The sequence below is a fragment of the Pleurodeles waltl genome, chromosome 6, assembly GCF_031143425.1.
Source record: "Pleurodeles waltl isolate 20211129_DDA chromosome 6, aPleWal1.hap1.20221129, whole genome shotgun sequence".
NCBI lineage: Eukaryota > Metazoa > Chordata > Amphibia > Caudata > Salamandridae > Pleurodeles > Pleurodeles waltl.
In genome coordinates this window covers 420,636,784-420,664,230 of record NC_090445.1, presented here as the reverse complement: position 1 = coordinate 420,664,230, position 27,447 = coordinate 420,636,784, and the positions used below count along the sequence as shown (strand labels likewise).

General features: G+C 45.1%; 1 protein-coding gene across 2 annotated transcripts in view; it reads right to left on the bottom strand.

Annotated features, from left to right (window-relative positions):
* Nucleotides 1–1,544: 1,544 nt before the first annotated feature.
* Nucleotides 1,545–27,447, bottom strand: part of TFEB (transcription factor EB) — a 214,140-nt gene continuing 188,237 nt past the window's right edge. For both annotated transcript variants that reach the window (XM_069238406.1, XM_069238407.1), the window contains exon 9: nt 1,545–6,950. In XM_069238406.1, coding sequence (XP_069094507.1) covers nt 6,513–6,950 — 438 coding nt within the window. In that variant the 3' untranslated portion in view covers nt 1,545–6,512. The remainder of the gene's footprint in view (nt 6,951–27,447) is intronic.

Here is a 27,447-nt window from a genome sequence, read left to right as displayed (position 1 = left end):
TTGAATGTAGCACTAAAAACACCTTCTGGAATCTCAGTAAATAAATGCTGCTGAGCTCCCTGTGTTACTATTCCCCATGCACCTTTTGTGTTATGCAGCAACAATCAGATTCAACTTTAAAAAGCCTTAAAGCAATAAAAGAGCATTCCCCTTTAACTCAAATCACCTTGGAGCCCCATCCTGGAGGTTCCAGAGGAACGTTGTTCTTATTTGGGGAACTTACAAGTATTAGTTGCCAGTACTTGTTCTCTTAGTCCACTCACTACTTTACTATCGGAAGCGACAACCTATCCTCGGAATCAGGAACCAACACCTGCCAAGTCAAACGCAAGCTGTGCATCTGAAGCTGTGCCAAGAGTGGTCTTCTGTTTACATACACACCCACGGGCCTATGCAGCTGCTTTGCGGATTTGACACCCTGAGCAGGTTTCTGGGAGGTCACAAAATCCACACGTATTCTGGTGTAGTGGACATCATTCTCATCTGGGAGGACTGCTCCTCGTGCTCCAAGACGGTGGAGACCTCACAGCTACGAGAAATGGAAGCCTTGGGAATGTTTCCACCATAGGGGACACATTATCAAAGGGCATCAAAGCTTTCCTTGGTTTGGATAACGTAAGCCTCACTACTCATATGGCATGAAGATCATCCAACATTATCTTGCGTTCATAACAAGGGGGATACCAAGAATCAGAAGGGAAATCCAAAAGGACCCAAGTGACAAAGAATGAATATTCAAGACACACCAATCTGTGTGCATCATCATTTGTAGTTAAAAAGCAGGAAGAGACTGAAGCTCCCAGGGTGAGAAGCGGGAAGACACTGCAACACTGCGTACAAAACAGGAAAGCTGCTTTTTGACGCAAATGTGAAATCCAGAGGTTTGAAATGACATTTAGCCAAAAAATCCAGAATAATGTCAGATCCCAACAAGATGATGGTTCTCTTGCTGAAGGAAATATACAGTGAAGTCTGTCAGTGAACTGTGATCTGGCAGTCACTCCAGGCGCCCTTCATAACTTCAGCATTAGGTGGAGTCAAATTTAAGATTATGAATGCCAGATCTGCAGCGACCACAAAAAACAAAAAATAAAACTAGCATAACACGTTTATAAGCCTGATCATGCTACGCCAGTTCTATCTTCTGGGGTTTTTGTGGTACTGCCATCCAACATATTTATGCTTTCATTATGGTGGCTTGCAAAGTCCTTGTCATCGAAAGACTAGCTTATCTGATCAAAACCCAAACCCTGTAGGTGGCACTTGGTTCAGTCATATTAGAGTTGTGCTTGGCCTCAGATTCCCTGAGTGTTAAACACACTAGCAAGGCATTGTCCACTGTGGCTTCCAGCCCTACAGAAATCTCGTCCCTTGATCTTCTGGGGTTTCATAAAAGGTTTATATCTTATTTTGTTCAATTAGCTTTAACTGGCTTAGTGATCACTTTCTTGGATAAACTGCTGGCTGTATTAGTTAGAAGCTGTTCTTGTTTTTAAGACTGTCTGTTTTTAGTTTTGTGTTATTCCTTCTGTTTTGTTGGATATATGCCTTGGTGTTATGTTTTTTAATTTATATTTTGAAATTGTATGCTCTGGTGTACAGCTATTATACAGTGCACTGCTACCCTTTGGTGTGAGGGTTGAGCTTTAAAGAGGTTATCAATAAATTAAAATAATTACAGCAAGAAGGTGAGGATGGAGAATCATCACTTGCTTCTCTAACAGGAGATGTGTAGGAGCGGAAATATGAGGATTCAGTTACTACCAGCAGAGAGGTCCAAATACCAGATCTGGTGCTCTGCGGGTGGGGCTTTGAGAATGAGGGTGCAGTTCGTGTCTGTGAAATGTATTCTGTGGATCACCTGAAAGAGACGATGCACATATGGTAACGAATCAATGAGATGTGTGAATCTGGTGTCAAAGATGATGAACTTACGGACAGTTTCAGGCCTCAAAATGTTCTGTGGGGTGGGGGGCTAGCATTCCGCTGCCATCTCTGTGGGACACTATAGTGTGCCGAGTCTGCCTAGAACTGCATTTTCACGCTTATGCGGTGAGCAGCAGCTATGGAGAAATCATGGTGTAGAAACATGGCACTCAAGCAGAAGACTGGGGTGGCTGTCCCCTGCTTCTTTGTGTAGGAACAGATGGTGGTACGCCAAATTCCTTTTCAGAATTATAAAATCTATAGCTTGTTGATCTATACTATTAATGGTTTAGGTTCTTCAAGATTTGCCAATCCAAAAGCCTCTCATTATTTTATTTCTAAATTTCATCAATTTTTTTTTCTTAATCGGACTATCCACAACTGATGGAATTGCCCTCAGCCTGGGAACTGGGAAATGGCCTCAGATGACAGGGGGCGCATTGTCGAAATCTATAACAGCAGCAAAGGTAATCTATTAATTTAGACCCAAAGTAAATGGTACTTATTTTAGTTTGTACACAGAAGAAACATGGAACATTTCCTTTGGGTGTTTGATGGTGGAATAGATCTACCGACTGCCGTTCTTTTCGTACATGAGGGCTGCTAGGGCTAGGTTTTCAGGACAAAAAACAATAACACTTCACAAAGCGTCACTTAACTGAAGTGCACAAGACATACAACACAGCCTCTTTATATAACTTAGCAAGCATGCCATGTGTGGGTGGTCTCTGGTGCCACTATTCATTGGGGAGTGTTAGTACAAAAGCCTCCTATGTCGGTCCCACATGCTAACCTTAAACACAAGGAAAGGCAAAGGTGTAGCAAACTCCTAGTAGGGGACCCTTCACATTGATGATTTCTGGTGTTCACATTTTCATTTCATTTGGTTTGCACAAAGATGAGGGTTCAACTCTGAGGAAGCTTAAGCTTGCAGATCAGGTTGAGCTCGTGTTTGGAGAACATCAAAGAAAAGTGTGTCTACATCCCAAATCTTGATTGTATCACACTGACAACAAAGGGCAGCCTTTTGATTTCTACGACACTGCTCTAAAATCCTCCCTGTGATTTATGTTCATCTTGGGAATTGTTCGCACATATAAAAGAATTAAGACCGTGAAAATGAACAGCAAAAAGTGAAGTGGAACTGCAAGGACCACTGGCCACTGCAGTCCCCTCCCACGGGCCCAGGTAGTTCTCGATATCTCATCCGCGCGACATATCTGGCAATGTGTGGTCAAAAGGAAGACCAAGTAGCAGCCTAGGTCCCTTTCCACTCCCATCCCCTCTCTTTCTGTGCTGCTTGGAGACTGAATGCCCGCATCATATTTTCTTTAGGAACAACATTCGTGTGGCAGTTTTCTTCACCAGAGGTTCTTCTAGGTGGAACTACAGTCCGTGCTTACAACCTGGTTGAGGGGAAAAACTGTTGTTTGTTGTTCATGGGGTTTTCTTCTCATTCTTTATAGCAGATAGCAACTTAATTGATGTATAAGAGGATGATACCATCTAAGAGAAACCATGTGAAAAATGTATCATGGTGATGCTGGTTTTTACTTCAGGTGTGTAATTTGACAAGTCAGTCTTACTATATTAGACTACAACAAGAAAAATAGAAATTAAAGAGCTGCCTATCAAAGAAACATTATTGTGGCGGTACTGTTGTCAAGGGGGCCAGCAACATGGCCTATTAGACTGGGTGTAGGAGTACAGGAATATCAGGACCTTTTATAAGAGAAAAAGCAGCAACCCGTAGGTATTAACCTTACAAAGGACTCTAACTACAGCCAGATCCGTTTGAGTATTTGGGTACCTTTTCACTTTTTTTTCAAACCCATAATCTTGACTATTACTATCCACCCTCAATTTTCGAGTGAGAGCAAATAATCTGTCCATACAAAGGAAATTATGTTGCAGTAGAGCAGAAAGTGACAGCCTCACAACAACTTTGATGGTGAATCCAATTCTAGAGCCCTCAGCATGTTGTACATCTATCACATATTAAAACAGAGTCTAGGCTGGCCTGTAAAACTTCACTTTAGGCAGTTCTCTTCTACTGCCATCAATTTCTGATGAAGGAATAGCAATTGATAATAATGGCTAAAGGTGACAACGGTCTGACGTTTCGGGAATAGGATGTGACATGGAGCTTGTGATGGAAACAGTGGGCGTAAGAGCTGACCTTCCGCTGCTGACCACTGGCAGTTGATGCAGTATCTGACCAGGTCACATTGACTCAGGCTTTCGATGCGCCTTGAGACCCGCACGGGTGAGTAGCGCGCTTTATAAATGTTAATGATTTGATTTGATGAAGTACCCGAGTGGCGATAATGTTGCAATCAGTGGATGCAAGATCAGACTAACGGACTGACCTTGTTCTAATGCTGTAAGTATTGACTGCATGATCTAACCAGCGGCCTGTGCTGCACAGAGTGTATGTTCAAACTAACAAAACATCAGGGCACACAAGCAGAGACACAACATCTAACCAAGTGACGGTGGCATACAAAGTGGACACAGAACCTTACTATCTATCAGTGCTGCAGGAGCAGAAGCAGGATTTGACGGGAGAGTGCTGTGGATGCTCGACTCTGCTCTTGCAAGGGCCATCCACAGAAAACAGAATGCTAGAAAGTCACAGTCCCTACATATAGTTTCTTCTGTTAACTATTCCTCACAAGGTAAACATAAAGGAGAGTATTAGAAAGAAAATATAAGGGGTTGGTTCAGAAATGAGGCTAAAAATAATCACTATTTGGTGACAGGAAATGAAGATTCAAGGAGTGGAGGTACTTTACATGGAGGATGAACTAGCAGGGTGTCCTTTGGTCTCACATTCTGATAAATGGTTCCAGCACAAATTGGCACAAGGACCAGTGAATTGAAGGAATTGGGTGAAGAATACAGGTATTTATTGCAAAAAATACCTCGGGTACATAGTCCAAAGGCACAGGGTCCCTATATCCAGTGAAGCATAGAGACCACTTTGGTAGAAGAGACACCGCCCCTTGAGAGTAACTGGCTCAACAACAGGGCTCTTGTGGGACAGATAAATACAATGGCTTTCATAACCAGGCGTGTAGGGGAGGAAAGCACATCTTCTTCCTTTTTGGTGTCCATGGTTACAAGGAAGTGACTGCTTTAGTAAGGCACATATTCACAAGGTACATCTTCATCAGCCGTGGTCTGGGTCTTCAGATTGCTTAGAAAGCTTTAAGTGCAATTCAGAAGGAATATAAGTGCTTTTGCGAGCCTTTGTGCATAAAACAGTTAATATCTTTGGGCATTTGCTTGTCCATGCCATGCAAGACTGGTGTGATCTATACAATCCTGTGTGCTTAAGGATATGTTTGTGTTTATATGTATTCTTGGGTATAATTTAGAGCACCTCTGTATGCATCCATCTTTGTGCATGCTTGAGAATGTAAAATCTACTTATGAGCACATGCCTGGGGCCGCTCAGTGAAAAACCTCCATACAGTTCTGTATTTCCGTGTCTATGTGTGCATGAGTGTTAATCCCTATGCATGCCTTGTCGCGCTGCTGTAGACTCTCTGTGTGCTTTAATTCTGGGGATGTCAGTATGCGGTTAATGCTTGTTTTTTTTAGGTGTCTACTTTGACCATAAGTGCAAGTACATAACCTCTTTGTTAAAACCATTCAGATTACTGAAATGCATGTAAAGAGCCAAGATTGCCTTCATATGAAGGCGATGCAAGTGGTCAGGAACTATCAACACCAGGTATCTGTGACAAAACTGAGGCAGCCAATCAGAACCTGTAAAGGTGTAGCGGTAGCCAATCAGGACACTTGGAAAGGCTTTTCAAACCACTCAGAATCCATAGGCGCACTGAGGTAACCAACAATGATCCATGTGAGTGGTGATCGTGCCACTGAAGATCCTTAAAAGTAAAAAGCAAACAAATCAGAATTCAAGGCTGATATAAGCCTACTAATGCAGATCCTTGACAGGTTTGAGGTGACCAACCATTAATCTGGCAGTGCTGAGCGAATCAGTCCATAACGTTAGAACACACAAGGCTACTCACAGATCTGTAGCCTGTATGTGGAATAAATGTATTTACAGGGGGGAGGGAAAGAGGAAGGAACAGCAAAGGAGAGACCTGAAGAAAGTTTGAAGAGCTCAAACGTTATGTGCAAAGCTAGAACGCGATCCCTCTTGCAGACCTTGGAGGAGAAATCTTGCGCCCAGGGCAGTAAGGCACTGTAACAAGATGGTAGGTGTGTGCTAGTGATGCAGTAACTCCACGGTTGTTTCAGGGGATGAGAGAAAATCTTCAGTGACCCTTGAACTCGGGAGGAACCCTGGGCCTCGACTCCAGGAACAAGGGCCAAAATAGCACAGGAGGAAAGATGAACAGCCACTCTTGCTTTACGCCAGGTCTTTTCAAGTTATTCAGCACCACAAAGCAGCCTTGCCAACATCCAGCAGGACACTTGAAAGTATATACAAGTGTGCATCAGGTGACGTGTCCAAAGGAGCATGCATGGTGGGGCTCAACCAACATCCGGAGGAACATGCCAGGCGGGGTTCCCCGGGGGTTTCACAGGTCAGAGCTGCTATGCTGCTACACCATATCCGACTCGTCCATAGAAAAGCTGCTCCTGCGACTGCTGGCTTTTGAGGCAACTGGAGACATGGTGGCACTGAGGGGGTCTGCGGACAGTGGCAACAAAGCCCCCTCTAACAGCATCTGGTCCAGTTCCTTGTTGGACAAGGAGGGGAAGGATGTGCCTCCTTGGCCAGCCAACGGATCATGGAAGCTGGTATTGCTGTTGGTGAAGCCTACTGCCTGGCTAAAGTCCAGCTGCTGGTACGTAGACTGAGGCAAAGCTACCAGGTGTTGCTGCGGGTCTCCCGACTCTTGAGGCTTTCGCTTGGCCTCAAAGGATCCCTCATCCTGGCTGAACTCTTGCTTGGATATCTGCTGGGCCAGGTCTGCTGCGTTAATACCAGATGGAGACGCAGTGGGAAGCCCGTGCATCCGGGCCTGCATTTCCAGCTCCTGAAGAAGAGGAACAAAATCTAATTACAGCAAAAACCTCCATCAGGACAGACTTTTAAATAAAGAGCAATCCCACCCACTCTCGGAGCTCACAGTGCATGCCCATCGTGTTAGGATGTCGAGGTGTAGGTGGAAGTGCGAGGCATCAGATCTCTAGAGTCAACCCGGACAGCGATCAAAAGCAGCATTGGACACAGCTATCATGAACACACTGCTAACATCCCACAAATCACACCATGAACGCGGTCAAAAGCCCAGCAAATCAAGTGCACATGAAATCATGGAATTAATAAGCCACCACCAGTGGAGACACCGGTGTTCCTGTTCGATGTTCCATTCTAATTGATTATGTAAACAGTAGACGCCACACAGCGAGCGAGGGCACATGTACAGCGTTTAACATCGCCAAGCTGCATTGCATCAGGGTTCTCCCCGGCTGAACAGAGTGTCCAGTTTCACACAGTGTTTGCTAGCGGAGTTCAGCCTGGTTCAAAGCTCTCACAATGTTTGCAGGTGCACAGCCGGGGTATTGGGTGATGGAGTGATATGCATCAGTGCTTGCTTAATTTGTGCTGATGGCTGCAGGTGACTGGAACTTTATCATTTTATTCAGATTTTGACCCAGAGCAAGAGAGAGGGTGGCTTAAAAGGGAAAAGGAAACAAGAAAAGAGGTAGGAAAAAGTGACAGCGAGTGAAAGCAGGAAATATAAAGAACCTGCATGAGTGAGATAAAGAGACAGGAAGTCTAGGGTGATAGGAAAAGAGAAATATTAGGTGGAGTCAAAATTAGACAGCCTTGGTACTCAGCAAACATAGTATTTCGCAGCCTCGGCAGCAGGCTCCTACGAAAAGTCTGGGGCTCTGCACTTATTTTATTTGCTAATTGCAAATTTACAAATTAACCTCTGCTCAAGTTCACACATATTTTTCAATAAATTGGGCAACATAAAGTTATACTGGGTTTCCCAGTTCCAAAATGGGCAGATTAGATACTTCAAAAAACCCTCTCCGTTGAGTGCGGACTCAATCATCTAGTGAATAAGGTCGTGCACTATCGCAAAGAATGCATTTCAAAACAGTAAAAACCTCATCCAATGCAACAATATGCTAAAGTTAAATTGAAATATAAAGCGTTTTAAAGCATGTCGAAAATTCATTGAAGTATAAAAACGCGCCAGTGAGGATGAACGCTGAGTCCAGCGGTGTGTGATTTACGCAGAAAGGAAGAGCGCTGATTATGGGAGTTCACAGAGGTCTGTTCGACAGTCCTGGAATTATACCAGCCACCGCTTGTTCAACCAGGGCCAACAAAGGAAAAACTGAAAAATAAGGCTAGGGGAATTGTGGGCATACACCCTCCCCCGCTACTACAAGGTGGGGAATTTACAAAAAACAAAATAATAATAAAAAGCACCCTGCCGTTTGGCCAGGCAAGGGTAAAAGCCTCGAACGCCCCCTCGCTCATGGTAGAATTTTAAAATCACCATCCCGTTGTTTGCGAAGATCTGGAGAGAGTTTTTTTTTGTAATAAATAAGGCCAAATTAGGAAGTGGATTATAGCAGTGATTCCCAACCTGTGGTCTGGGAAACCCTTGGGGGTCTGCAAAACCTCTTCAGGGGTCTGTGGCTGCTTAGAAAAGTAAAAAATATTAACAGATTAGGTCCCCTGGTTTCAGTGATGACTCAGTAGGGGGTCCCTGGATTCCAATAATGATTCAGCGGGGTCCCCAGGTACCAGTAATGATAAAGTGGGGGTCCACAGATGTCAAAAGGTTGGGAACCACTGGTTTAGAGAGACACCCACAATTTCCAGGCTCAGTTTTTAATACATCTCTCCCATGTACCTGGCCAATCAATAGAGTTTAAGAAAATGCTGTAAAGGGGAAGGGGTTTCATATACACCCACTTCATGGTAGAGGGAGGAGGAGCTGCAGAGGCACGGTAAGGTGGCCCATAATGGCTGCAGTGGTGGGGAGAGGGTACATAGATGGGAAGCAAGGAGCACAAATGAGCTACTAGAAGATGGAGGCACAACAAGGGGCTGCAGGGGCAAAGCAGGGTGCAACATAGAGACAGAAAGGGCATGGGCTCACAGAGAGGCTGCAAGGTAGACGGGGGCACACAGGGGAGTGGAGAAGCACACAGATACTAAACACGGGTGAGATAGGGCAAACAGGTGGCAATAAGTATGGGGGCACAAACAGCAGATTCAGGGCAGCACACAAATATAATTCAGGGTGGTAGTATATACAGGGGAAGTACGGGTACCCAAAGGGGTTGTAAGGGAGGTGTAATGCACAATCATCATCCTACGTGAACACGCTTAACCTCATAAATCCACGCAACTAACGTCACACAACATATCCATCATCATACGACCACACACTCGCCACCGCTCATCAACAAAAGCAACACATGCCCACATGCCCATCATCCTACATCCAAACAACTAGCATCATATCCCAATAGACTCACTAATATACTGACTCACTAATATACGGACACGTAAGCAAAAACATATGCCAAACAGGCACCACCACACACCCACTGTGTATCCAACAAAAAAGTACCCAAAAACCTGTAAAATTCCCTAAAGAAACCTAAAGTTGATAGAGAGTTGATGTTGACTTGTGTTATCAATGTAATTACCATAAAAAACAAAACGTAATCTAATTCATGGGTTATAATGCTATTTCCATCTCAGCAGACAGCCTTTGCAACATCACACACCTTTTCCACGAGTAAGACACTGCACAAAATAAAGCATCATTAATTACTGCATACACCAACAACCCCACCATCATAGATATATTCCTACCAACATCATACATCAAAACCCCACCATGATATAACAACACAAGCACCTTTATCTGTGCATCCACCCATCATCATATGGCAACATCATGAAACCACCATTTACCAATGCTCTATAGTGTCACTCCAAAAACTAACTCATGCCACCAAATATCCTTTTTATGTCCTATACACAAATGATTCTGTCAACCACTATTACGTCATGATACAACCTTGTACACACTTGTTGGACTTGGCCCTCTCTGCAAGATCACCCCCAACTTTTTTCCTTCACCTCTCCTGTTTACTGAACCCGTTTTTATTGGCTTTTAGGATTCTGTGCACTATAGCACTGCTAACCAGTGCTGAAATGCTTGTGTTCTCCCCCTAAAACATTGTACAATTGGCATACAACTGATTGGTACATTTAATTTACTTGCAAGTTCCTCATATATGGTACCATGGGTACCAAGGAACAGTAAATTAAATCCTACCGGTGGCCTGCAGCACTCATTGTGGCACCCACTATAAACAGCCTTTTAAAACATTTCCCAAGCATGCTACTGCAGCCTCTAGTGCCATTTTAAAATGCCTATTTGACCTGGCAAAATATACCATTTACAGGCCTAAACCTTCCTTTATAAGACATATAAGCCACCTCTAAATTAGGCCCCAAACAGCCCGTAGGACAGGGTGCATTGTATTTAAAAAGTAGAACATGTGTTTTAAAGGCTTACGTGTCCAGCTTGTGGAAAACGACTAAATTTGTTTTTCACTACTGTGAGGCCTACCTCTCCCTTAGGATAACATTGGGTTACCTTATTACATTTAATAAGTGCTAACCTTCGATTGAGAGCAGCTATAAATGTCATGCTTGGGCACAAATTAAGTATAATTTAAAATCCACTTTAACGGCAAAGTCGGATTTTTGATTACAGTTATGAAAATGCCATTTTGAGAAAGTAGCCATTCTTCTGCCCTAAACTTTCTGAGGCCTTCTAAGCATTTCTGAGGCCTTCTAAGCATTTTCAGCTGCCTGGGTCTGTTATGTGCTTCCCCATGGAAAATGTGTATTGGGCCAGACAGTGAACAGTAAAACCCAGGTGTAGCTGGGAAAGGGCCATCCTGCTCAAATGGTAGGGGCGGAGCTGTTCCCTGCCATACTTACAGTTCCAGTGACTACCTCCAGCACACTCACAAAGGACCTCAACACCAGCCTTTTGTCACTCTAGACCACTTGGAGCCTAGGCAGAGGAAGACAGAGGAAGAAAGGAACTTTCCAGAACCAGATGTAGGGGAGGGCTAGAAGTTTCCCCCACTTCAAAGGGTGGCACAGGTATAAATACTTGACCTCCTGAGCCACTCATCAGTGCACTTCTGGACCTTTGGACTTTATAGAAGAAGACTGCCTTGTTACCCAGGGGACTCCCTGCTGCTTGAGGCCTGCCTTGTTCTTCAGATTTCTGCCCTGCTGCTTGAGGCCTGCCCTGTTCTTCAGAGGACTGCCCTGCTGCTACCAGAGAATTACCCTGCTGCTTGAGGCCTGTCTTGTTCTCTAGAGGTCTGTCCTGCTGCTTGAGGTCTGCCCTGTTCTTCAGAGGCCTGCTCTGCTGCTACTAAGGACTGCCCTGCTGTCTGAGAAGACTGGACCCACTCCTTTATCCCAAGCTAACTTGCCTGACTTCAAGGGCCAGTTGGCTGACCTCCTGTTCTGAGCTACAGGCGCACCAACAAGCTCCAGAGGCCTCCCTGCAGATGCCCAGTTGACCTGCTGCAACTGGACCTACAATTAGACCTGCCTAAGCCTTGCTGACCTCTGCTGAAGTGAGTTCCTGATCCTCAAGAGGTGCCTCCTCAGGTTCTGGACCCTTGGCTAGTATCGGCTGAGCTCCTCCTGTGAAATCCTTAATTTTTTAACTCTGCGCAGAAAGTAATATTTTTAGCAGGAGTAACCTGATCTCCATATCCAGCCCACACGTCATTGTGGTTGGTCTAAACTAGTGACTTTGTCCTGGTCTAGCACTACCAGATACCCACAGTTAGCTGGTTCTGCTTCTTAGCACTATTTTTACTTAAACCACCAGTTCTGACTAGATTTTTGTCATTTTTGTCTCATTTCATTTTTTCAAATTTGATCTGTTTTTCTAAATTACGTTGGGATTCTTCTTGTGCTGTATTTTCACTTTAGTGCAGGTTGTGTGCTGCATAAGTCCTTAACAGAGTGCCTCTGAGTTAAACCTGCTGCTTTTGTGCCAAGCTACAGAGGGTTAAGCTCATGCTAATTTGGTGACACTTGTTTCACCCTGACAAGGGCTGTGGTTGTTGCTTGAGAATGATTGTCACACCCCTCAATCAAAAACCTAACATTGGTGTTTAGTGGTGTGATCCAGCACTTGGATGTGTGCAATGCCATTCAGCGATTTTGTTTAACACTAAAATCTCATATAAATAACTTGATATCTGATTCAACCTTTTTCAATTCTTGATTGGCTTCTTTTGCTTATTCCAAGTTCCCTTCTATTGTACTTGACTTTGTGCATCTCTGACTCTCCCAGCAGCAAGCATCGAGTTTGAGCTCAACAACCTGGAGAGCTATACGCTGTGGCTCAGTGTGGCCTAGGCTTCTGACCCCCGCCGGATGTATTGTTTTATACAGTAATAAATCCTTACTAATTACAAGATTTCTCCTGGCTTCATTCAGGATTAAAAATTGTCGACAAGTTGGCTGCCACAGGAGTACAGTGGAACCTTGCCTGATGCTGACGAGTGCAAAGAAATCAGCAGAGAGGGGTCCTGGAACAGTACACCTATTGCGACACCCCTTTCTGTGCTGCATGAGAACTGTTGTTTCTGCCAAATGTTGCACCAGTGGCACCAAGAAACAGGTGGGCAATACTTATTAAAAAAAAAATAAAGGCTCTCTGGATGATGAATGGGCACGCCGACGGAGCGGTCATGGAATTGGATTAGCTGAGCGAACACGAGCATGTCACCACACTCGAGCAAGGAGAATGGAGGCCATCTTAATTGTGTTTATTTAACAGCATCTTGGTGACCGTACTGAAATGGAGGGTGTCTGCAGGTTAAGCATGTGTAACACAGTAATCCGCACACCTGAGTGATATTAAACCTCGCCATTAATGACATTTTGTGATTCTAACTAACATTAAAGCGGTTATTTATGCTCTCAATTGACCTTTACCTTGTACAGAAGCTCTACAGTGACTAGCAGCAACTAGTGCGCCGCAGAGATACACGCACGCCTTCTTACACACTGACCATCGCATGGGCAAAGATGACAAAGAGGAGTTGGATTATTATGAGATGGCAATGAAAAATAGACATGCTTTACAGGAAAATGATAAATGAAGTCGTAGCAAGACATACTTTTCTTGGGGGAGGTCCACTGCTTAATGAACTGATGGATGCCTTTATTAATGATCTGAGAGCATTAGCTGCTTTGTGTAATTATGGCACTATCTATGGTAAGTGATCACACTTTTCACATAACAAATGAATTGAAGTTACAGGAGGTGTTACTTTTAGTGGAAGACTTAACATTAGAGAAGGCATTGATCTCGCACATCTATTTGAAGAGATACAATTAGACATGAAACAGTTATCTCACAAGAGTACAGATGAAATACAGGTAATTAAACAGGTTGGGTTCAGTAAATACAAGCTGGGCTATGATACGTATTTGCAGCCTAATGATGGACGAAACAAGATGTAGGTCAACTTTGAAAAGGAAAAAAATGTATGTTTTAAATGTGGTTATGTCAGTTGATAAGCCTTCTCCAGCCATTGGACAGATATATATAAATTCTAAGGTAAATGGTCGTTATGCAAGAGTGCGTAGAAACAAAAATAGAGTCAAACAGGTCATCTGTACAAAAGGGAGCTCACCTAGTCAGATAAGAGAGTTTCTGCAAGAAAGCAGCTAAACGCCTGGGGAGTTTATATTGGAGATACACAAAGTTATTAAGAAAAAGAAACATGCACTATTCTGTGAGGTGAACTTTTCATGGATTTAAGATTATGGCGTATTCTGGGGCCAGACACACTTTAATCAGAGACGATTTGTTATCTTTATTTCCTAATGTGAATTTGTTGCCGCCTGATATAAAATTAGTGGGGTATGGAAACAAACCAATAGATGTACTAGGACTTTTTTAGTCTAAGCTTGAAAGCAAGGGAAAAGCCGTAGAGACAAAAATTGATGTTGTCAAAAAAGGATCCTGCTTATTGGGATGGCCATGACAGAGGGATCTTGTGATAACTTCTAATCCAAATCATCCTGACCAACTATTAGGATATAATTACTTGATAATGGAAGGTAACGATAACAAGAGTCTAGAGTGGGAAAAAGTATTTCCAAAAGTTTCTGCACCGAATTGGTTTTATGGAAATACTTTTTCCACAAGATTACCCTTAAGGAAGGAGCAATACCAAAGGTTAACAAATAAAGAATGTTCCAATATCGCTGAGAAGTGCTTAGAGAGAACAGTCAGTGGTGGCTGGCAACTCCGAGAGTGGTGGGGTGGGCAAATGGGTACATGCGCTACATAATAAAATAAAAGGACACTTACCTCGGATACAGCCGACACGCCCTCCTCCCTCCGGTCTTCTCTTGTTGAGACTCCAGCAACATCCCCAGCCATCTCCCTTAACCAATCCTGGTGCTGCTCTCATGCTGTTAATAGCATGACAGAAGCACCAGGATTGGAGGGAACGGCCTCTCTCAGTGCTCCCGAGGGCACTGGAGGCCTGTGCTTGCTCCCAAGCCAACGCTCTAAGACAGATGGGTTGAGAGGTTCAAAGTGCGCATATCTGGCTGGGTGTCACAAGGCAGCAGGCCAAAGAGACATGCACACTTTAAACTAGTGGAAAGGCAGCCCACTACTCCTTCCTGCTGCTGCCACTCAGGAGGCACCGCCCGTCCTGACATTTGGTTCTGGAGAGAGTGATGAAAAATAAAATGGTAGTAAATTAACTTTAATACCATTTTATTTTTAATCTCCGAGGGTATTTTAGTTGGCAGGTGAAGCTACTCCGCTCTAATGGAGGAGCCACCCCTGGGAAACCCAGGAAATGTTGGAATGGGGAAATGTTTGCACTGATTGGTGGAGCCACTGTATTTTCAACACTGGCTTTGTCCAGCGCGTATAATCAGATTGCACTCCATAGGGATTTCAGACACAACACATCATTCATTACATAGTAATGTGCTTTTCGTTACAAACTAATGCCATTTGGGTTAATTTCAGCCTTAGTAGTGTTTCAAAGGACTGTGCACAAATTGTTTAAAGGTGAAAACATGTAATATATTTTAAGGCAATAATTTTTTTTTTTAGCAGTACAAAAAAGAAGCATGCGGAAACTTTATTTAAAGTGCTAAAAATTTTAGAAAACAGTAGATTGATTTTAACTATAGAAAAATGCAAGTTTGAAAGGTCATCTGCAGATTTTTAGGTCACAACATAAATACGAATGGTTAATGCCAAAATGTAGCCTGATTAAAGCATTTGAGGATGCTCCTGAACCCAAGGAGAAGGAACAAATGAGGTTCTTTCTTGGTTTGGCAGAATATTTTGCCAAATGTATCCCTTTATTTGCCGATAAAACCGAATACATGAGAGAACTGATAAAAAAAAATACAAAAAGGTGTGTGGGACGAGGGTTGCAGAATTAAATCTAACAATTTAAAAACATTGTGGATGCCCCTGAACGTAGCCCATTTGATATGAAGGCAAGCCCTATCAGTATCACTAGCAATGTAGCCTTTGGTGCGGTATTATTGAAATCCAGAGTGGGATATAGGCAACTATAGCATATGCATCCCGACCATTAAGAGGCGTAGAAGAGAGATATTCTATTTTAGAAAAAGAAACCTTAGCTTGGCAGTGGGGCATAGAATATTGTAGGAAATATCTATAGGAAAATAAGTTTACTGTGAGAACTGATCATCAGCCAGTCTGGGAGTTGTTCACTACTAAGGGGAGTGGTAAAGCAAAACCTAGGATGGCCAGACGGCAATACAAACTACAAGAGTTTCACTTTCACGTAGAATGTGTTCCAGGAGCCAGAAATGTTTTCGCGTCTACTTATCAACGAATCCGATGATGATTGCATTGAAGATAGAGATTTAGGGAAGGTGGTGTTGATTTGTGAAGTTTGAGTGGTTGTATTACAGATACAGAATAGAAAGAAGCTTGTACAAAAGACTGAGTAATTCTGAAAATGATGTCTTATACTAGGTCAAAATGGCCCAATAACAAAAGTTTGGAGGAAGAATCGTTGGCATATTTTCATGTTGCAGAGGAATTCTGATGGTGTGTTAATGTGGGCTAGACTGCTTGTGTTTCCAGAGAGTTTGAAGCGGATTGTGGTGAACATGACCCATGAGGGGTATCCTGGAATGAGCAGTATGAAAAGGAACGCAAGGTGTGAATTCTGGTGGCCTAGTGTAGACAGATACGTAGAGTACAAGGTAAGATCACCAGCGACAAGTCTCAGAAAGCGATGGAGTATACCAGGATAGCAATGTCCAGACCTAGCAGGGATTGGGAAAGAATTTCCTTAAACATTGCGTGTCCTGAGTGTTTACCCATAAGCCAAGTATTTTGCCTAGTCATGATTCATCAGATGTCACAATGGCCAGAAGTAAAAGTGGTGAGACAATTTGTGTAAAAATAAATTCATTGATTTCATGGAAGAAGTTTTGAAAGAGAGGATTTCCCTAAACGTATAGTAACCAATATTGGTGTGCAGTTAACCTCTACTGAAATGAAGAATGTATTGTCTGGTCATGGTATTGAACACATTCATACATTAGTGTATTATCCTTAAAGCAATGGAACTACAGAAAGGTGGATAAGAGTACTGAAGGAATGGGTACAGTTGGCGTTGGTTAATGGAAAGGATTGTTTTCAAACCATCAAAGACTTGACTTGGGCATATCGTACTACCAGGACTGCAGGTAAAAAATCTCAATTTGAGAAGTTGAGAGGTAAGGATGCAGTATATAACATAAAACAGTTGTGAATGATGGACATAGTAGAGAGTAATTGTCATAAGGATGTTGAGTCTAGCTTAAGTATGTGGTTCCCTGAAATGCATCAAAATGGGCAAATCATAGTTCAAGTGGAAATATCATCCGCAGTAAAAGTAGGCGATTGGATTTATGTGACCAAAGGAAGATTTGTCAAAGCTGGGTCATCTATATTTTCAGAACCTTTCAGAGCGCTGTCAGCGAGGAGAACAGATGCTGGAATTAATAGGTGGCAATATGTGGAATTTCAGAGAAGTTGTGAAGTTACCACAGTATATCTATTGTGAAGGGTCTAATTAAGCTGCAAATACATCTAAACAAGTAAACTCTAAGGGTGCAGACAAACGACATTCTGTAAGGTGTTTGTGGAATTCACCTTCAAGATACAAGAATTGTCAATTGTATTAGATGATTGGTGGTATGTCAATTTCTGGCAAAAGTTGTGAACATATGCTTATGTGTATGTACTAATTTATTATACTATTGTAGGAGGCGGGACTGGCTTGTAGTGAGTACCAAGGGGTACTTACACCTTGCACCAGGCCCAGGTATCCCTTATTAGTGTAGAGGGGTGTCTAGCAGCTTAGGCTGATAGAAAAGGTAGCTTAGCAGAGCAGCTTAGGCTGAACTAGGAGACGAGTGAAGCTCCTACAGTACCACTAGTGTCACATGCACAATATCATAAGAAAACACAATACACAGATATACTAAAAATAAAGGTACTTTATTTTTATGACAATATGCCAAAGTATCTCAGTGAGTACCCTCAGTATGAGGATAGCAAATATACACAAGATATATGTACACAATACCAAAATATGCAGTAATAGCAATAGAAAACAGTGCAAACAATGTATAGTCACAACAGAATGCAATGGGAGCACATAGGGATAGGGGCAACACAAACCATATACTCTAGAAGTGGAATGCGAACCACGAATGGACCCCAAACCTATGTGAGCTCGTAGAGGGTCGCTGGGACTGTAAGAAAACAGTGAGGGTTAGAAAAATAGCCCACCCCAAGACCCTGAAAGGTGGGTGCAAAGTGCACCTAAGTTCCCCAAAGAGCGCAGAAGTCGTGATAGGGGAATTCTGCAAGGAAGACCAACACCAGCAATGCAACAATGATGGATTTCAGACGAGAGTACCTGGGGAACAAGGGGACCAAGTCCAAAAGTCACGAGCAAGTAGGGAGTGGGCAGATGCCCAGGAAATGCCAGCTGTGGGTGCAAAGAAGCTGCCACCGGATGGTAGAAGCTGTCGATTCTGAAAGAACGACAAGGGCTAGAAACTTCCCCTTTGGAGGATGGATGTCCCACGTCGTGAAGAGTCGTGCAGAGGTGTTTCCGTGCAGAAAGACCGCAAACAAGCCTTGCTAGGTGCAAGGGTCGCGGTTAGGGTTTTTGGATGCTGCTGTGCCCCAGGAGGGACCAGGATGTCGCCAATTGCGTGAGGTGACAGAGGAGGCGCCCAGCAAGACAAGGAGCCCTCTCAGAAGCAAGCAGCACCCGCAGAAGTGCCGGAACAGGCACTACGAAGTGGAGTGAACCGGAGCTCACCCGAAGTCACAAAAGAGGGTCCCACGACACCGGAGGACAACTCAGGAGGTCGTGCACTGCAGGTTAGAGTGCCGGGGACCCAGGCTTGGCTGTGCACAAAGGAAATCCTGGAAGAGTGCACAGGAGCCGGAGTAGCTGCAAAACACGCGGTTCCCAGCAATGCAGTCTAGCGTGGGGAGGCAAGGACTTATCTCCACCAAACTTGGACTGAAGAGTCACTGGACTGTGGGAGTCACTTGGACAGAGTTGCTGAGTTCAAGGGACCTCGCTCGTCGTGCTGAGAGGAGACCCAGAGGACCGGTGATGCAGTTCTTTGGTGCCTGCGGTTGCAGGGGGAACATTCCGTCGACCCACAGGAGATTTCTTCGGAGCTTCTAGTGCAGAAAGGAGGCAGACTACCCCCACAGCATGCACCACCAGGAAAACAGTCGAGAAGGCGGCAGGATCAGCGTTACAAGGTCGCAGTAGTCGTCTTTGCTACTTTGTTGCAGTTTTGCAGGCTTCCAACGCGGTCAACAGTCGATTCCTTGGCAGAAGGTGAAGAGAGAGATCCAGAGGAGCTCTTGCATTCGTTATCTAAGGAATTCCCCAAAGCAGAGACCCTAAATAGCCAGAAAAGGAGGTTTGGCTACTTAGGAGAGAGGATAGGCTAGCAACACCTGAAGGAGCCTATCAGAAGCAGTCTCTGACGCCACCTGCTGGCCCTGGCCATTCAGAGCAATCCAGTGTGCCAGCAGCACCTCTGTTTCCAAGATGGCAGAGGTCTGGAGCACACTGGGGGAGCTCTGGGCACCTCCCAGGGGAGGTGCAGGTCAGGGGAGTGGTCACTCCCCTTTCCTTTGTCCAGTTTCGCGCCAGAGCAGGGCTGAGGGATCCCTGAACCGGTGCAGACTGGCTTATGCAGAGATGGGCACCATCTGTGCCCATCAAAGCATTTCCAGAGGCTGGGGGAGGCTACTCCTCCCCAGCCCTGACACCTTATTCCAAAGGGAGAGGGTGTAACACCCTCTCTCTGAGGAAGTCCTTTGTTCTGCCTTCCTGGGCCAAGCCTGTCTGGACCCCAGGAGGGCAGAAACCTGTCTGAGGGGTTGGCAGCAGCAGCAGCTGCAGTGAAACCACGGGAAAGGTAGTTTGGCAGTACCCGGGTCTGAGCTAGAGACTCGGGGATCATGGAATTGTCTCCCCAATGCCAGAATGGCATTGGGGTGACAATTCCATGATCTTAGGCATGTTACATGGCCATGTTTGGAGTTACCATTGTGACGCTATACATTTGTCGTGACATATGTGTAGGTCACGTGTGTAATGGTGTCCCCGCACTCACAAAGTCCGGGGAATTTGCCCTGAACAATGTGGGAGCACCTTGGCTAGTGCCAGGGTGCCCACACACTAAGTAACTTAGCACCCAACCTTCACCAGGTAAAGGTTAGACATATAGGTGACTTATAAGTTACTTAAGTGCAGTGGTAAATGGCTGTGAAATAACATGGACATTATTTCACTCAGGCTGCACTGGCAGGCCTGTGTAAGAATTGTCAGATCTCCTTATGGGTGGCACAAGAAATGCTGCAGCCCATAGGGGTCTCCTGGAACCCCAATACCCTGGGTACCTCAGTACCATATACTAGGGAATTATAAGGGTTTTCCAGTATGCCAATGTAAATTGGTGAAATTGGTCACTAGCCTGTTAGTGACAATTTGGAAAGAAAATGAGAGAGCATAACCACTGAGGTTCTGGATAGCAGAGCCTCAGTGGGACAGTTAGTCATAACACAGGTAACACATACAGGGCACACTTATGAGCACTGGGGCCCTGGCTGGCAGGGTCCCAGTGACACATACAACTAAAACAACATATATACAGTGAAATATGGGGGTAACATGCCAGGCAAGATGGTACTTTCCTACACAACCCCCCTCCCCAAACGAAGGACAATAAGACTAGCCATGACCTGATGAGTCTTCATTGTCTAAGTGGAAATATCTGGAGAGTCCATCTGCATTGGAGTGGGTACTCCCAGGTCTATGTTCCACTGTATAGTCCATTCCCTGTAGAGATATGGACCACCTCAATAATTTAGGGTTTTCACCTTTCATTTGTTTTAGCCAAAGTAGAGGTTTGTGGTCTGTGTGAATAATGAAGTGAGTGCCAAACAGGTATGGCCTCAACTTCTTCAGTGCCCAGACCACAGCAAAGGCCTCCCTCTCTGTGGCAGACCAACGCTTTTCTCTAGGGGTCAACCTCCTGCTGATAAAAGCAACAGGTTGATCCTGGCCCTCAGAATTAAGTTGTGATAAGACTGCCCCTACCCCTAATTCAGATGCATCAGTTTGGACAATTAATTTTTTGGAGTAACAGGGGCTTTTCAGGACAGGTGCAGAGCACATGGCCTGCTTCAGCTCCTCAAAAGCTTTCTGACAGTTAGCTGTCCACAATACCTTTTTAGGCATTTTCTTAGATGTGAGGTCATTAAGAGGGGCTGCTATGGAGCCATAGTTCTTTATGAACCTCCTGTAATACCCAGTGAAGCCTAAGAAGGCACTTACCTGGGTCTGAGTTGTAGGGGGAACCCAATCTATAATAGTATGGATTTTCCCTTGAAGTGGTGCAATCTGTTCTCCACCTACCAGGTGTCCCAGATAAACCACTTTGCCCTGCCCTATCTGGCACTTTGAAGCCTTGATAGAGAGGCCTGCCTTTTGCAGGGCCTCTAAAACTTTCCACAGGTGGACCAGGTGATCATCCCAGGTGGAGCTAAAGACAGCTATATCGTCTAGATATGCTGCACTAAAAGCCTCCAAACCTTGCAGGACTGTATTCACCAACCTCTGAAAAGTGGCAGGTGCATTTTCAACCCAAAAGGCATTACTGTGAATTGGTAGTGCCCTCCAATGGTTGAAAATGCAGTTTTTGCTTTTGCATCCTCTGATAACTTGATCTGCCAATACCCTGCAGTCAAATCAAAGGTGCTTAGATACTTGGCAGATGCCAGCGTATCTATTAGCTCATCTGCCCTGGGTATAGGGTGAGCATCAGTTTTGGTTACCTGGTTGAGACCTCTATAATCTACACAAAACCGCATTTCCTTCTTTCCATCTTTGGAATGAGGTTTTGGTACAAGTACCACAGGAGAGGCCCATGGACTTTCAGAGTGCTCAACCACCCCCAGTTCAAGCATTTTCTGAACCTCTTGTTTTATGCACTCCCTGACATGGTCAGGCTGCCTAAAGATCTTACTTTTGACAGGCAAGCTGTCTCCAGTATCTATAGTGTGCTCACACCAAGAAGTGGTGCCTGGCACAGTAGAAAAGAGTTCAGAAAACTGACCCAGGAGATTTATGCAGTAGTCTTTCTGCTCAGCAGTAAGACAATCTGCCAAAACTACACCTTTCACTAGAGCATCTTGTTCTGTGGAAGAGAAGAGATCAGGGAGAGGGTCACTCTCTTCTTCCTGTCCTTCATCTGTTGCCATGAGCAGGGTGAGATCAGCCCTGTCATAGTAGGGTTTCAGGCGATTGACATGGAGCACCCTAAGGGGACTCCTGGCAGTGCCTAAGTCAACCAAGTAGGTGACTTCTCCCTTTTTCTCAACAATAATGTGGGGTCCACTCCATTTGTCTTGGAGTGCTCTTGGTGCCACAGGCTCCAAGACCCACACTTTCTGCCCTGGTTGGTACTGAATCAGAACAGCCTTCTGGTCATGCCATTGCTTTTGGAGCTCTTGGCTGGCCTGAAGGTTTTTACTGGCCTTTTTCATGTACTCAGCCATCCTAGATCTTATGCCAAGTACATAGTCCACTATGTCTTGCTTAGGAGCTTTTAAAGGTTGTTCCCAACCCTCCTTTGCAAGTGTTAGAGGACCTCTCACAGGGTGCCCAAATAGGAGTTCAAAGGGGCTGAAGCCCACTCCTTTTTGGGGTACCTCCCTGTAAGCAAAAAAGAGGCAAGGTAACAGGACATCCCATCTCCTGCGGAGTTTTTCAGGGAGTCCCATTATCATTCCTTTGAGAGTTTTATTAAACCTCTCAACCAGTCCATTTTTTTGTGGATGATAGGGTGTAGTGAACTTGTATGTCACACCACATTCCTTCCACATGGCCTTTAAGTAAGCAGACATGAAATTGCTTCCCCTGTCTGATACCACCTCTTTTGGGAAGCCCACCCTGGAAAATATTCCCAGGAGGGCCTTTGCCACTGCAGGAGCTGTAGTGGTCCTTAGAGGAATTGCTTCAGGATATCTGGTGGCATGGTCCACTACCACCAAGATAAACCTATTGCCTGAAGCAGTAGGAGGGTCAAGGGGGCCAACTATGTCAACCCCTACCCTTTCAAAGGGAACCCCAACCACAGGCAGTGGAATAAGGGGTGCCTTTGGGGTGCCACCTGTCTTGCCACTGGCTTGACAGGTTTCACAGGACTTACAAAATTCCTTTGTGTCCTCTGACATTCTAGGCCAATGAAACAAGGGGACAAGCCTGTCCCAGGTTTTCATTTGCCCCAAATGTCCAGCTAAGGGAATGTCGTGGGCTAGAGATAGGAGGAACTTTCTGTATTCCTGAGGAATAACCAATCTCCTGGCAGCTCCAGGTTTTGGATCCCTTGCTTCAGTATACAAAAGGTTATCCTCCCAGTAAACTCTGCGAGAGTCACTGACATCCCCACTTGCTTGTTTGACAGCTTGCTGCCTTAGACCCTCTAGTGTGGGACAGGTATGCTGTGCCACACTCAGCTCCTCCCTGGCAGGCCCCCCTTCACCCAAAAGCTCAGCAGTGTCTGGTTCCAGCTCCTCTCGTGTAGGTTCTGCACAGGGTGGAAATTATTCTTCCTCAGAAGTTGAATCCACTGTAGAGGGAGGGATAGTAGGTAGTGTTTTACCTTTACTAACCCTAGCTTTAGGGGGCACTTGGTCCATTCTTCCAGGATCCAAGTCACCCTGTCCTTTTTGCTTTTTGGCCTGAGCCCTGGTTAAAGCAAAAATATGCCCTGGAATGCCCAGCATTGCTGCATGAGCCTCAAACTCCACATCTGACCAAGCTGATGTCTCTAAATCGTTCCCTAGTAGACAGTCTACAGGTAAATCTGAGGCAACCACAACTTTCTTTGGACCAGTAACCCCCCCCCCAGTTGAGATTTACAACAGCCATGGGGTGGCTAAGTGTGTTGTTATGAGCATCAGTCACTTGGTACTGGTGACCAAGTAGGTGTTGTTCAGGGTGGACCAGTTTCTCTATTACCATTGTAACACTGGCACCTGTGTCCCTGTAGGCCTGAACCTCAACACCATTTATTAGGGGAAGTTGCTTGTACTTATCCATATTAAGGGGACAAGCAACCAAGGTGGCCAAATCAATGGACCCTCAGAGACTAACACAGCCTCTGTGGTCTCCCTAACAAGACCAACCCCAACTAAATTACCAAAAGTGAGCCCAGCTACTCCCTTGGATTGGCTATTAGTAGGTTTGCTCCCACCACCACTGCTATTACTAGGGGCACTAGGTGTAGCAGCAGGGGTTGTAGTGGTAGGAGGCTTGGTGCTTTTCTTTAGACAACTGGGATCTGTTGTCCAATTACCTTTTATTTTACATAAATAGCACCATGGTTTCTTTTCTTTGTTTTGATTTGAAGAGGATTTGGGCCCACCACCCCCACCAGAGTGTTTTTGTGGGCCTGATGAAGACTCATTTTTAGATTTGTCCCCACCCTTGTCAGAAGACTTACCATCCTTCTTCTTGCCATCCTTGTCACCCCCTGTATGAACTTTTCTGTTCACCCTTGTTCTGACCCATTTGTCTGCCTTCTTTCCCAGTTCTTGGGGAGAGGTCAGATCAGAGTCTACCAGGTACCGGTGTAACAAATCAGACACACAATTATTAAGAATATGCTCTTTCATGATTAAGTTATACAGGCTTTCATAGTCAGAAACTTTACTGCCATATAACCACCCCTCCAAGGCCTTCACTGAATGGTCAACAAAGTCTACCCAGACTTGTGAAGACTCCTTTTTGGTTTCTCTGAACTTCATCCTGTACTGTTCAGTGGTTAAGCCATAACCATCTAGGAGTGCATTCTTAAGAACTGTAAAATTATTGGCATCACTTTCTTTAACAGTAAGGAGCCTATCCCTACCCTTTCCATTGAAAGATAGCCATGGGATAGCAGCCCACTGCCTTTGGGGGACCTCCTGTACAACACAGGCCCTCTCAAGTGCAGCAAACCACTTGTTAATGTCATCCCCCTCCTTGTAAGGGGGAACTATCTTGTGCAGATTCCTAGAATCATGCTCTTTTGCAGGATGACTATTTGGAATACTGCTGCTGCCACCATGGGGTCCTAACCCCAACCTCTGCCTTTCTTTTTCTAAGTCAAATGCTTGTCTATCTAAATCCAGCTGTTGCTTCTTTAGCTTCAGCCTGGATTCTTCCACTCTCAATCTATTGAGTTCCCTTTCTAACACTCTGTCTTCAGGGAGGGTGGGTTGGGCATGCTTTGACACAGAAGAATGGTGTGAATGTACAGAGGGAGACCTGTCCCTAACAGATGGCACTCTAACATTCTGTCCTACAGAAGTAACACTCCTACTGTGATGAGAAGTAACACTCTTACTGTGATGTGAAGTCACATTAGTACCAGCCATGCTAGGTGGCTTGCTAGGGGGCAGGCTGGGAAGGTTCCTTTCTAACTCCTTTACTAGGGGTGCCCCAGAATCAGAGTGGGATCCATCAGCTAATCTCTCAACAGAAGTGCCAACTAAGGTCTTATCTTGTTCAATGAGCATGTTAACTAACAGTTCTCTAGAGGGATTCTTCCCTACCCCTAAACCTCTTTCAATGCAGAGACTCCTTGCTCCTTTCCAGCTAAGGTGATCATAAGCAAGTTTGGTCAGATCAACAGTTTGGCCTGTACCAGACATTATAGAAAAGGTTTAAGGGACAGAAAAAGAAAGAAAAAGTTTTCTGAACTTTTTAAAGAACAGAGAAAAAAACTTTTTAAACTTTGTAAGAACTTTTTGAAAGTTTTAGAGGTACTTTTCAGCACTTAGCAAAGGAGTAAAAGAGGAAAAGCAAAACTTTTTGGTTAGGTGTACATACACTGAACTTCTTTTGTATATTTTTCTCTTATGAAAAGTACAATATGACAAAGTGGTAAGCAGTTGCAAGTACTTATCCCACCGCTGCACAACCAATGTAGGAGGCTGGACTGGCTTGTAGTGAGTACCAAGGGGTACTTACACCTTGCACCAGGCCCAGGTATCCCTTATTAGTGTAGAGGGGTGTCTAGCAGCTTAGGCTGATAGAAAAGGTAGCTTAGCAGAGCAGCTTAGGCTGAACTAGGAGACGAGTGAAGCTCCTACAGTACCACTAGTGTCACATGCACAATATCATAAGAAAACACAATACACAGATATACTAAAAATAAAGGTACTTTATTTTTATGACAATATGCCAAAGTATCTCAGTGAGTACCCTCAGTATGAGGACAGCAAATATACACAAGATATATGTACACAATACCAAAATATGCAGTAATAGCAATAGAAAACAGTGCAAACAATGTAAAGTCACAATAGAATGCAATGGGAGCACATAGGGATAGGGGCAACACAAACCATATACTCCAGAAGTGGAATGCGAACCACGAATGGACCCCAAACCTATGTGAGCTCGTAGAGGGTCGCTGGGACTGTAAGAAAACAGTGAGGGTTAGAAAAATAGCCCACCCCAAGACCCTGAAAGGTGGGTGCAAAGTGCACCTAAGTTCCCCAAAGAGCGCAGAAGTTGTGATAGGGGAATACTGCAAGGAAGACCAACACCAGCAATGCAACAACGATGGATTTCCAGATGAGAGTACCTGTGGAACAAGGGGACCAAGTCCAAAAGTCACGAGCAAGTCGGGAGTGGGCAGATGCCCAGGAAATGCCAGCTGTGGGTGCAAAGAAGCTTCCACCGGATGGTAGAAGCTGTCGATTCTGAAAGAACGACAAGGGCTAGAAACTTCCCCTTTGGAGGATGGATGTCCCACGTCGTGAAGAGTCGTGCAGAGGTGTTTCTGTGCAGAAAGACCGCAAACAAGCCTTGCTAGCAGCAAAGGGTCGCGGTTAGGGTTTTTGGATGCTGCTGTGGCCCAGGAGGGACCAGGATGTCGCCAATTGCGTGATGTGACAGAGGGGGCGCCCAGCAAGACAAGGAGCCCTCTCAGAAGCAAGCAGCACCCGCAGAAGTGCCGGAACAGGCACTACGAAGTGGAGTGAACTGGAGCTCACCCAAAGTCACAAAAGAGGGTCCCACGACGCCGGAGGACAACTCAGGAGGTCGTGCACTGCAGGTTAGAGTGCCGGGGACCCAGGCTTGGCTGTGCACAAAGGAAATCCTGGAAGAGTGCACAGGAGCCGCAGTAGCTGCAAAACACGCGGTTCCCAGCAATGCAGTCTAGCGTGGGGAGGCAAGGACTTACCTCCACCAAACTTGGAATGAAGAGTCACTGGACTGTGGGAGTCACTTGGACAGAGTTGCTGAGTTCAAGGGACCTCGCTCGTCGTGCTGAGAGGAGACCCAGAGGACCGGTGATGCAGTTCTTTGGTGCCTGCGGTTGCAGGGGGAAGATTCCGTCGACCCACGGGAGATTTCTTCGGAGCTTCTAGTGCAGAGAGGAGGCAGACTACCCCCACAGCATGCACCACCAGGAAAACAGTCGAGAAGGCGGCAGGATCAGCGTTACAAGGTCGCAGTAGTCGTCTTTGCTACTTTGTTGCAGTTTTGCAGGCTTCCAGCGCGGTCAGCAGTCGATTCCTTGGCAGAAGGTGAAGAGAGAGATGCAGAGGAACTCTGATGAGCTCTTGCATTCGTTATCTAAGGAACTCCCCAAAGCAGAGACCCTAAATAGCCAGAAAAGGAGGTTTGGCTACTTAGGAGGGAGGATAGGCTAGCAACACCTGAAGGAGCCTATCAGAAGGAGTCTCTGACGTCACCTGCTGGCCCTGGCCACTCAGAGCAGTCCAGTGTGCCAGCAGCACCTCTGTTTCCAAGATGGCAGAGGTCTGGAGCACACTGGAGGAGCTCTGGGCACCTCCCAGGGGAGGTGCAGGTCAGGGGAGT